Source organism: Schistocerca serialis, chromosome 4 (assembly GCF_023864345.2).
Source record: "Schistocerca serialis cubense isolate TAMUIC-IGC-003099 chromosome 4, iqSchSeri2.2, whole genome shotgun sequence".
NCBI classification, from domain to species: Eukaryota; Metazoa; Arthropoda; class Insecta; order Orthoptera; family Acrididae; genus Schistocerca; species Schistocerca serialis.
This window is the reverse complement of record NC_064641.1, coordinates 862066742-862079717: the sequence shown is the minus strand read 5'-3', so window position 1 is coordinate 862079717 and position 12976 is coordinate 862066742. Positions and strand designations below refer to the sequence as shown.

Genomic DNA, 12976 nt, shown 5'->3' with positions numbered 1-12976 from the left:
GGCGGCTTCACCACAATGGACTGGCTACTGTGCTGGAAATGAGGTGCAAAGAAGTCCATGGTCTTGGTTGGCACAGAAAATGACACTGCATAGTGGGTGGAGGAAACACACTCAGGAAGGTGTTCTCACTCATGAGATGGAGGATGAGTGGGACTACAATGCCACGATGAGAAAGTGGGCTCAGGATCTCGATGCACAATGGACACGATGCACCATGTAAGGCGCCCTTCTCCAATTGGCTTGCTCTTCTGGAACATTTTGAAAAATGGAGGTCAAACCCTACAGGGAACCATCACATAAAGGTCGAAAGGTGTAAGACTCCTTTTAGTTGCGTCTTATGACAGGTAGGAACACCTAGGGCCTATTCTAACCCCTGGGCCAGCAGGGGGCTATGACCAGTGGTATCCACATGTTAACTCCCCTGTATATAGAACACGAGCGTGAAGAATGTGCAGGTGCAGAAATCACACATGCGCAATGATTTACAGATGGATGGTGACATACTCAAACGCCTTCTGCTGTAAATCGCAGAAGCCCCTCTTGCGCGTGCACTGTATGCTGTATTTACTAACAGTGCGGCCAGACATTACTCACTAAAAAACCATACTAGACCAATGTTATGATGGGTTTGTTATCGAAAAATCTTGATTTTATCATTGAGATTTAATTAGCAGCCAATTCAGGGTTCTAGGCTTTGCTCAGTTGAAATCCCGCAACCCTGTTGATGAGATTATCAGCTGTCCGGATATGTATTGCTTCCTTAATGACGCAGTCCCAGAAAGATGATGCTGGGGATTAAACTTCCGTCTTTTCATAAATCATGTGATGTGCTGTATTCAGACAGTGTTCTCCAATTCCCGACTTTCCTGGTTGGTGTATACACGTATGACACCGATGTTCATCGAAGCGTTCTTGCACTGTGGGACATGTCTGGCCCATATATGCCGCCAAATACTGACAAGGAATATTATACACACCAAGTTTCCTCAGGCCAAGATCATCCTTAACCGAACCCAACAGGTTTCTCGGTTTTGCAGATGGTCAAAAAGCACATTTAATGTCATGTCTTCCGAGGCCTCTTCCAATTCTTGACGACACGGCAGCAAAATACAGGAAGAAGGCCAAAGTGGTGGGTGTCTTTGTATCTTCATTCTGCTCCATGGACAACTAGCTTGGGCCTGAATGCATTACGAATCTGCCTCTCAGAATAAGCATTTTGTCAGAACACTATTTTCAAATGTTGTACCTCATTCAATAGGCTTTCAGGATCAGATACCACAAACACTCTATGAACTAACGTAATGCCTATCGCATTGTGCAACGTGATGGCAGCTTGTGACCTGCAAAAATGGGTATGTATGTGTTGGCTTGTGGCAGATGCTACGTCCCAAGGTTCCATCTGGTTTCCTTCATACCAAAACATCAAAAAAAGGTAAAGTACCTCCTTTTGGATTTCCTTTGTGAAGTTTATATTTGGATGGAGGGAATTCAAATGCTGAAGAAACGTAAGAAGAGTACCAAGTCCATGTGGCCACACCACAAACATCTCATCCACATACCACTAAAAAAAAGGGGGTTTGAGAGTGGCTGACTGCAGTGATTTTTCTTCGAAGTCCTCCATAAAATAACTGGCCATCACAGAAGACAGAGGACTTCCCATTGCAACACAATCGACTTGTTCAAAATATTGGTCATGAAATAAGAAGTATGTTGAAGTAAGCACATGTTTAAATAATGCCACTATGTCCTCTAGAAAATTCTTGCTAATGAGCTCTAGAGTGTCCTCCAACAGCACCTTTGTAAATAAAGACACAACATCAAAACTTACTAAGAGATCCAACGATTGCGATCTAAGTGTTTTCAGGTGACCTATGAAATCCTCAGAGTTTCGAATGTGATTATCACACTTGCCTACGAGAACTCCCAATAGTGATGTCAAACATTTAGCAACAAAATAAGTAGGTGCTCCTATGTTACTTACAGTGGGACAGAGAGACACCCCATTCTTGTGGATCTTGCGTAGGCCATAGAGTGTAGGAGGAAATACATTCTGTTGACGCAAACCCTAGGTGACTTGTGCTGGAGTCAAGCTCTTCCTGATGAGTTCCGAAGTCTTTCTCTGGATCCTACCCATCAGATCATTTTTTAATTTAGTGTACGCAGAATCATCAAGCAGTTTGTATATCTTGTTATTATATTCTGTGCACAAGAGAAACACAGTAGAATTTCTTCCGTCTTCTGTGGTGGGGAATTATTTCATGGAGGACTTTGAAGAAAAAGCACTACAGTCAGACACACTCAAACCTTCTTGTTTTTTTTGCAGTATGTGGATGATGCGTTTGTGGTGTGGACACATGGACTTGATACTCTACCTAAGTTTCTTCAGCATTTAAATTCACTCCATACGAATATAAACATCACAATGAAAGTAGTAAAAGATGGTACTTTACCTTTTCTTGGTGTTTTGGTATGAGGGAAAGCAGATTGAACCTTGGGACAAAGCATCTAATGCAAGCCAATGCATACAGATCTATATTTGCAGGCCACAATCTGCTATCACCATGCACAATGCGGTAGTACATTACGTATGTTAGTTCATAGTGCGTGTATAGTATCTAATCCTGAAAGCCTGTCAAGTGAGATACAACATTTGAAGACTGTTTCGACACAATGGTTATTCTGAAAGACAGACACGTAATGCATTCAGGCCCAAGCAAGTTCAATCCATGGGCCAGAATGAAGATACAAAGACACCCACCACTTTGGCCTTCTTCCTGTATTTTGGTGCCATGTCGTCAAGAATCAGAAGAGGCATTGGTAGACATGACATTAAATGTGTTTTTCTACCATCTGCAACACTGAGGGATTCATTGGGTTCGGTTAAGGACGATCTTGGCCTGAGGAAATGTGGTGTGTATACGATTCCTTGTCAATGTGGGGCGGTATATATAGGCCAGATATGTCACACAGTACCAGAGCGCTGTGATGAACATCAGTGTCATACATATCTACGCCAACCAGGGAAGTTGGGAATTTGGTAACACTATCTGAATACAGGACATCGCATGATTTATGAGATGATGGAAGTTTTATACCCAGCATCATCTTTCTGGGACTGCGTCGTTAAGGAAGCAAAACATATCCGTACAGCTGATAATCTCATCAACAGGGATGTGGGATTTCAACTGAGCACAGGCTAGATCCCTGCATTGGCTGTTACTAAATCAAGATTTTTCAATAACAGGCCCATCATAACATTGATCTTGTATGGTTTTTTAGTGAGTAATGTCTGGCCACACTATTAGTAAACATAGCATACAGTGCACGCGCACGAGGGCCACTCTGCGATTTTCACTGGAAGGCATTCAAGTATGCGCCACCTATCTGTAAATAACTGCACATGTGTGAGTTTTGCACCTGCGCGTTCTTCACGTGTGTGTTCTATGTACGGGGTGCCAACGTGCAGATACTGTCAGCTGTACCTGTCCACCAGCAAGGTTCAACCACCTGAAGCTGTTGGACAGTTGCTCCGAGGAAATATTGTGGAATTCGCACAACGTCATCTGGTGGCAAACCAATGAAGACTATTTACAAGTTGTAGTGTACTGTAAACAGGCTTCTGTTATTCGATGTAGGTAGCTATTTTCTTCGAAAAATAGCAACATGTTCACACATTTGGCTGGAATAAGGACACACAATATTGAGCGATATAGTGCTAATACGGTGTACAAAATAAATTTCTTTGGTTGCTTCTCTTTTGGTAGTTTAAGATGAACAGCAATTTTTTTGTCTCATTTCATTCATTTGTTAATTATCTGATTAGGATACAGGAAAATACATGAAATATACTTTGCTTATAATTATCTAAAGAGATGGGACAGTTTTCTAAAGTTGATTTTTTTTCCACAAATGAAGTTATATTTACATAAGGCTAATGATCAGTGACATCAAAAGTTATTCATTCATCCTTCATGCGCTCTTTTATGAAGTGATAACATTTCTGTATTGGGGTATCATGCAGATTCTTTTTCAGTAGACCTAACTTCGGGTGCAGAATATTTCTGTCATTTATTCTGTTGAAGTTTTTAATTCTGATATATTGTGCAATCTTAGCACACAATTTTGACCAATGAACGTCAATGAAAATTGATTATTTTCATTGCCATATCTTTGTTTCTAGTACTATATGAATGATTTCAAATAAATAATTCTGATATTATTCAGCAAAACATTATCTCACAGAAGGTACTGTTAGTTGTTCCAGGATTTTAAATAATGGACTTTTGCCTTGTTCAGAGTCAAACAATTTAGAGGATCCTTGTTTCTCAGCTATTATGCAGTCAATGGTTTTCTGCTTCAGAATTTTCAAATATTTAACATATAACAGAAAAAATAATAGAAGTGAGAATAGAGCCTTGAGTGCCACCTTGTGCAACTATCCAGGATTTTGATTGATAATTTGTTACCTTTGAGGAGATAATTACTCCTTGCCTTCTATTACTTACTGGTAGGCACGATGTAAGACATAATAGTGCACTGCCCCTAATCTATTCTTATCTATAAATTGACTTGTTCCACATCCCTGAGGGTTTTTGTCAATGATATCAATGAAACATGATGCATGAATTACTGAATGGATAAATGAACAAGGGCTTAAATTTCTGAGTGACAAACTGGAGGTTTTAAAATCTAAGTTTAAGACTTTCTTCTTCCAAAATGTTGCTCTTCCTTGCAGGAATACTTTAGTTTCCAGATTTTCCATTGTTTTAGTTCTACTTAAATACATTACGCAAATAAAATTAACTAAAAGATATAGAATAGTACACAATGCTGGCCACTTGTGAGTGCCTTTCCACTTAATTGCTCTGTGGTGACTGTAACTTACTAAAACATACTCAAAAACATACTCAAAAGTACAAAACTATTGTCCACATAAATTGTATATAAACTTGGTCACTCTGATAGTCAGCCTGATCTGTTAATTCAATAGTCCTCTCAAGTCACTACAAATGAATGCAGGGATGATTCCTACAAAAACTGGGTGCACGTAAAAAGGCAACAGTTCAATGCGTTCTGCAGAGAGAGAGAGAGAGAGAGAGAGAGAGAGAGAGAGAGAGAGAATATCTTGTGGCATCGCCAGTGTGTGTTCTGTTTTTGTCCCTTGCCTCACACTCCAGCAACTGACTACCCTGGCAATTGGCAACGCAGAGGCAGGGGTGAGCGTTACACCCAGCCGTCAGCCATTCTTTCTGCTTCTGAATCTGCTTAGCAGAATTTACATGCTCAGGAAACTATCACTGCTGCTTCTTAATGTAACACTCGTGTTTGCTTTATACCATCCCTAATGAATACTATAGTGGCTAAGTAACCTCACTGTACCTAAATGAACATTAAAATCAGCACTAAATGTTCTTCATGCACCCTGAAACATGTGGTACAGAATGATGCAGAAGAATGATGCTTTTGGCAGAAGCATTATGTAGTACACTGCTTCTTGCTATTGCGCATTGCCCCAACACCCATCGTCTTTTTTGCACACCACTTTAATATGTCATGTGTCTGCAAGGCGACAGCACATATTTTTATATGTAACGTAGTGGGATAAGGGAGAAGGTGCAGGCCAAAAGTGAGTGCACACCAGCAAATATGAACTGACGTAAATGGTGGGTAAAGAGGAAGCAAGCGGTTACAAGCATTTTACAAATTTTAATTAACACCTAAAATATAGATCAATGTAGTTTCAACTTACTGTGTCTGAAGGAAATTGGAAGGAGCCTTTCTTTACCCATACAGGTATTCTTTGATTCAAATTTAATGTTGCAATCCAATTGGAGCAAAGGCCCAGACGTGGGGCCAATAATTTTGTGCGATATTTGACTACTGCCACAAGAATATGAACTTCATTAGGATGACCCTGTAACAAAGTTGTCACTAATTATGAATATGTATAAGAATATGTAATAGTTAATTGTATGTAAAGGAAAATGTGCTTGAAGAGATTGAGAGTGTAAAAGACAGAATTGTAGTCTAGTCGAATAGTAGATATAACTTGTTTTTAACTCATTCGTATTGTTGAAACATTTGAAGACAGTTTTTCCAACAAAAATTATGCTGGGTAAATTTTCGATAGTTGAAAAATTTTGAATTTTTTGAAGTTTTAAAAAATGCTTTGACATTTATTTCCTTTTTAAAAAGAGCAAAAAATTCTCTAAAAATTTAAGTATTCCAATTTTTTTCCTGCACCCAATACCCAGGGCACTACAGTTCATTAAAAGTATCAGTTTCTCGAATTATGTGCAAAATGGCAATATACCTTGGTTTTGAGTACTTTTATTTCAGCTCTGTTTATATACTAGAAATATATATTATGTTATACACTGGAATTGAACATCTCACTTTGCAGTACATCTACTCCATGTGCAATTGGGTGATTTCTGGACTCTTATCAATTGTAATTCATACATCACTAGCCGAAATTAAGCTCCTGGGTGTCTCAGCTCTGACTCACACACATTTATAAAACTACATCATTTACTCTTTATGTTTCTATATTAAAAAACAAATGACAGAAAAATAATGATATGAATATAACAGAGGGAAACATTACACGTGGGAAAAATATATCTAAAAAGAAAGATGATGTAACTTACCAAACGAAATGTTTGCTTGTGTCTGTGTATGTGCGGATGGATATGTTTGTGTGCGCGAGCGCGAGTGTGTACCTGTCCTTTTTTCCCCCTAAGGTAAGTCTTTCCGCTCCGGGGATTGGAATGACTCCTTACTCCCTCCCTTAAAACCCACATCCTTTCGTCTTTTCCTCTCCTTCCCTCTTTCCTGATGAAGCAACGTTAGGTTGCGAAAGCTTGAATTTTGTGTGTGTGTTTATCAACATACCAACGCTTTCGTTTGGTAAGTTACATCATCTTTGTTTTTAGATATATGACAGAAAAATAACTATCATTTGCTGAAACAGGCAAGGCAAAATAGGTCACTAATTATACTTGCATGAAGAAACCGTGTGATACAAATGAAAACTATGTAGCTTTATTATAATTGAAAATGTGGTAATATGTAAACATTTATTACTATCATCACTTCTGACAGTGTAGTTCAACCTTTCGTGCACTTGAGGTAGATATATGAGTCACTTCCAATGTTTCAACTGGCCATGTTCCTTGATGTCACCATAAATGCCTTGAGTTAGAAGAACCAGCACAAGAAGATGGATTGGGCCCCGGATCAACCTCTTCTTCCAACAGTAAGTCAGCCTCTTCTAGTATGTTGATTTTGACATCTGTTTCCTCAATTTACATAGAAACTAACACTTCTCCATTTTCTTCATATAAAAATTCCGGCATGCTTTCACAGTTGACTCCACTGCAGTTCTTGCAAATGGAAGAATATTTAAAACCTGCTTTTCAGCAGGAGCATGCTCTTCTACACATCAACTTACATGAGGAACTGACTCAGACGCTGGATCTTGGTTCTTTACAGTTTTACAACCTTTTAAAAAGGAAACAGACACCAAAGTGCTATACACACAAGAAACAGATTTTTGAAGAGGGCGAAAAAGAGTCCAATATTTAATTTTTTTTTTTTTTTTTTTTTTTTACTGAAGATAGTTTAGCAAACAATTTTTGGTGAGAAAATTTGGTTTTCCAGTCTTTACAACCATACAAACATGTTTAATAAATAAAATATTCTACCTCACTTTTCGCGAGGTATAGGCACAAATCAAACATATGCTAGCAGAATTAAAGGCATTGCTTTTTTGTAGAATGGAGTTCTTAAAATCACAGTTATTGTAGCAGCGAATAGACTCATAGTAATCACATAACAAAATGTGAATGAGTCATTCTCTCCCCGTATATGTTAAGACATTTCAAACAGATTCAAGACATGTCACAGCACAGGCAGACAGCTGCAGCAGTACCGCAAGCAGGGTGCTTGATGCAATGGGGTGCTAAGTTGACAGGTTGGCCTGTCAGCTCGCTGGCTCCAGCCTGGTAGTCTGCGTTCAGCCTGCTAGTCCGGCAGGCCCGGTAAAATGGCCCACAACCCATAGAGGTCATGCTGCAAGACACGGGCTGGGCAGGCTGAAACCAGCACCGTGCATTACTCTACTGTACACCACAAGCATCACACATTGGATCGTCCTTATGCTGAAGCATAAATCCCACAAGTCATAGGGCTGTGTCCTATGTGAAGACGAGTGAAAAGGACCTCGTCCCATCTGCGTGCCTCGCAGAGGTACGCCATGGCCATGTTGTGTACTTTACCAAATGCAGCTTATTGTCTGTCACTCTTATTTCTATACACATTCACCGCCATTATTTAAGGGTTCATTATATTTTTTCTTGAGGCTAAAATTCCCATATATCGGCTGCTAAAAGTCCACTAACCCATTTGTTCACTGTATTCTGCATGTCATCTGTTGTTGTTGTTGTTGTTGTTGTTGTTGTTGTTGTCTTCAGTCCTGAGACTGGTTTGATGCAGCTCTCCATGCTACTCTATCCCGTGCAAGCTTCTTCATCTCCCAGTATCTACTGCAACCTACATCCTTCTGTATCTGTTTAGTGTATTCATCTCTTTGTCTCCCTCTATGATTTTTACCCTCCACACTGCCCTCCAATACTAAATTGGTGATCCCTTGATGTCTCAGAACATGTCCTCCCAACCAATCCCTTCTTCTATTCAAATTGTGCCACAAACTTCTCTTCTCCCCAATCCTATTCAGTACCTCCTCATTAGTTATATGATCTACCCATCTAATCTTCAGCATTCTTCTGTAGCACCACATTTTGAAAGCTTCTATTCTCTTCTTGTCCAAACTAGTTATCATCCATGTTTCGCTTCCATATATGGCTACACTCCATACAAATACTTTCAGAAACGACTTCCTGACACTTAAATCTATACTTGATGTTAACAAATTTCTCTTCTTCAGAAACGCTTTCCTTGCCATTGCCAGTCTACATTTGTCTACATGTCATCATCACTTCCAAAATATTTCCTGCCTAGGAACTCATTGTACTTCACGAACAGGTGGCATGCACAATTCCGTTCTTCAAAACATCTCTTATGAGCGGCAGACAGTTGAGAGAAGTTTCATCATGCACATTTCTTCATCCATTATTGAACATTTCCCATCACTTTTTCACATTTTTTTCATTCACTAATAGGGTGCTATACAGTTTGATTGGTTGGTAATACATTTCAACTTCTAAACATTCAAAAATAGAACAACATATCCTTTGCAGAACTTCGTATCACAGATTTCACTTATCAGATAAAGCACAACAACAACTTGTAAAATACAGAAAGGCATCCACCCATGCTCTGGGAAGTGATGCATTGAGCACAGAAACATGCAACAGAAAACAGCACCCACACCAATCCTTGAGCACCAGCCCTTTGTTCGGCAAACACACACACACACACACACACACACACACACACACACTCTCTCTCTCTCTCTCTCTCTCTCTCTCTCTCTCTGTCACACACACACACACACACACACACACACACAACTGTACAGACATCCAAATGCACACTTCTGTGGCCATGGCTAGAAGTCCCTTCCATGGAGCAAAGCTACCATGGCCATTGCCCCTGTAGTAATGATCAGTCTCTCTCCAAATGTGCCAAGGAACTCCTTGAGGCCTTCAAAGATCAAAATTACCCTCCCAATCTTGTTCAGAAACAGATCTTTGTCTTATCTCTCCACTCACCTACCATCTCCTACACTCCCATCATCTGGCCACGAAGGATCCCTCTCATGACTCAGTACCATCCAAGACTGGAGCATCTGTATCACATTCTCTGCCAGGGTTTTGACTACCTCTCATCGTGCCCTGAAATGAGGAATATCTTACCCACTATACTCCCCATCCCTTCCATAGCAGTAGTCTACATCCTACTGAACCTATGCAATAATCTTGTCCGTCCTCACTCCACTCTTTCTCCCAGGAATAGACCTAGATGCAAGACCTGGTGCACACGTCCCCTCACCGCTGCCGCAACCACCACCGCCACCTACTACAGTCACATCGCAGGGATCTCCTACCCTACCAGTGTCAGAACTACCTGTGAAACCCAAGTGATTAACAAAATAAGCTGCAACCTCTATGCTGCTTTCTACACGACTACAACAACTCAAAGGCTGCCTGTCCACATGAATGGCTGCCACCAAACCATGGCCAAGGGACAGCTAGGCCACCCAGATGCTGAACATGTTGCCCAACATGATGTGCCTCACTTGATGGAGTGCTTACCAGCCTGCACCATCTAGATCCTTACTCACTGTACAACGTATCCTTTGTCCTGCAATACCTCTGGACTTAACCTTTGCCAGTAACAGTCCTCCACCTACGTATCACCTTTCCTGGTCTCACTCCAGCACTACACATGCCTTCCATTCTGTCAATGCAATAACTATTCCTTTCCCCTTCTCTACTTCTCTCCTCTCCCCTCTCTCTTTTCTGCCCCCTCCCCCTACCCCAACACAGTGCCCCAACTTTGTAACAGCAGCTCTTTCCTGTTCCCACCATGTTCCTGCATGCTCTAACAGGCAGCACACCACCTTTCCCCACCCCTACCCCCTAGTCCCAGGTACCACTCATCCTCTTCCACGCCCCACAATGCCTCCTTACCGCCGCCGCTGCTGCTGCCACCGCCACCACCTACTCCAACAGTTGTATCCCGCAAACTCGCCACTGTGGCAGAGACAGTGGGCATGTGTGTTTGAGAAATGCTTGTGTGAATGTGTGTGTGCTTTCTATTTCCAAAGAAGGCTTTTGGACCAAAAGCTTAATTGATTGGAAGTCTTGCATTTGTGTAACTCAACATCACCTCTATGTGGTGAGTAGCAATATATCCTTTTCATAATATTGTTGTGATTCCAACCTGGACATTCCATTGTTTAAAATAATTGTGTAATTTTAACACATTAAACGCAAGGTTAAAAACTTATACAATATTTCACTTACATGGGGTGAAGAAGCTATAGAGAATGCTCTCGCTTTAATAGGTGTAAAAAGCTCAAATAAATAATCGAGAGGGATTTTTGATGAAGTATTGGGAAAGTCCTGCAAAACTTCCAACAAAGTTCTCCGAGGACGATTACAGTAGTTAAATAAGTCTTCCTGGCCTTCTGAAGATGCAAATTCCTCCAACTTTTCTTTTTCCAGCTCTAACTCTGCAAGAAATGCCATCAGCTCAAAGAAGTATCGCCTGGGAATAGCCTGCAAAAAGACCAACTCTTTGTTAAATAAATCTGCATATATAACACAAGGTTTATAGTTATAACAGGTACTCTAATGTGCAAGCCACAAAATATCATTTTTCAGCTTTTTGACACAAGCAAAATTGTACGTTATTTTCAATCCTAATAGATTAAAAGTTTATTGAAACAGTCGTACAATAAACATTAAAAACATTTTGATGCTATATTGAAAGCTTATAAGGAAATTTCCAATAATAGGTAAAATAATGTATATGTGTTTCACAAGAATATACCACATTAAGTGATAGCTGGATTAACACTAGTACATTTCTGAATGAATTTATGTCACCTTTGAAGCCACATTTCCCAAAACAAGCAATTAGAAACAGTCACGTAAGCACTGTCAATAAGTCATGGATCACTGCAGGAATAAAAACATCCTGCACAACTTGTAAAGATCCAAAGAAATGTCAGCGCTACACTCTTTACTGTAGCATCCTAAAGAAGGTAATAAATAAGTCAAAAAATATGTGCATTAAGTCTGAAATTGATAAGCCTGACGACAAAATAAAAACAATATGGAATGTAATAAAGAGCAGGGGAGGGGGGGGGGGGGGCACAGGACACCTATTGAAATTAAACAAAGTACGAATATTGTAAAGAAACCAGAAATGGTTGCAGAAATCTTCAGCGGGCACTTTTCGTCAGCAGCAGATAAAACAGTCTGTAAAGGTTCTGTGGACGAGTCACTGGCTCTCCGACAGAAAGATATCAGTAACAGACCCCCACAATTATCCTTACTTCATGTTACAGTAAAAGAGATTGAAAGAATTATTACCTCATTAAAAAATAAAATGTCTGTTGGTGTGGACAATATTTCCTGTAAAATAGTGAAATATTGCTATAAATATATAAGTTCAGTCTTATGCAACATATTCAATACATCTCTGCTAGAAGGAATAGTCCCCAACAGGATAAAACTAGCTGTAGTGATACGACTCTTTAAAAAAGGTGAGAAAAACAATGTTACAAACTATCGCCCAATCTCCCTCCATCTTTTCAAAACTTCTTGAAAAACTCATGCACAGGTTGATTGTCAATCATCTTAGCTTCCACAATATCCTAAACAAGAGTCAGTTTGGATTTTGTGCTGGTCTTTCTACAGAACAAGCAATATTCTGTTTCTCCAGACAAGTTCTGGAAGCCATGAACAAAAAAAGTCTCCAGTAGGTATTTTTTGTGACCTCTCAAAAGCCCTTGATTGTGTAAACCATCTAATCCTTTTGAAAAAGGCAGAATATTATGGTTTGGGTAGTAGCATTGGTTCGTGGCTCCAATCATACCTAAAGGACCAAAAGCAGACTGTGATGCTGAATGGCTCATCCAGAGAACCTGCCTCATCTGAGTGGGGCTCAATAAGTTGTCATGTGCCACAAGGATCTGTTTTGGATCCCCTGCTATTTCTCATCTTCATTAATGATCTCCCACTTTGTTCTGATACAAACAGTAAATTCGCTCTTTTAGCAGATGACACTACAATTCTAACAGACGATTTTACAGACAACACTCTTGAACAAACTACGAATAAAGTTTTCAATGATATTGTAAACTGGTTTTCTTCAAATGATCTTTCACTCAATACAGATAAAACCCTTTATATGATATTCCCATAGTCCACAAAGAAATTTGGAAGAAATTAACATTAAGTGCAGACATCAAGAAATACAAAAAGCTGTGGTTACAAAATTC

The 12976-nt window shown here is 39.9% G+C and overlaps 1 protein-coding gene across 2 annotated transcripts in view; it reads right to left on the bottom strand.

The window, feature by feature from the left end:
* LOC126473509 (NADPH-dependent diflavin oxidoreductase 1) overlaps nt 1-12976 on the bottom strand; it is a 74383-nt gene that overhangs the window by 29403 nt on the left and 32004 nt on the right. For both annotated transcript variants that reach the window (XM_050100606.1, XM_050100607.1), the window contains exons 6-7: nt 10992-11246; nt 5750-5914 (exon numbers count right to left, since the gene is read on the bottom strand). In XM_050100606.1, the coding sequence (XP_049956563.1) occupies nt 5750-5914; nt 10992-11246 (420 nt within the window). The remainder of the gene's footprint in view (nt 1-5749; nt 5915-10991; nt 11247-12976) is intronic.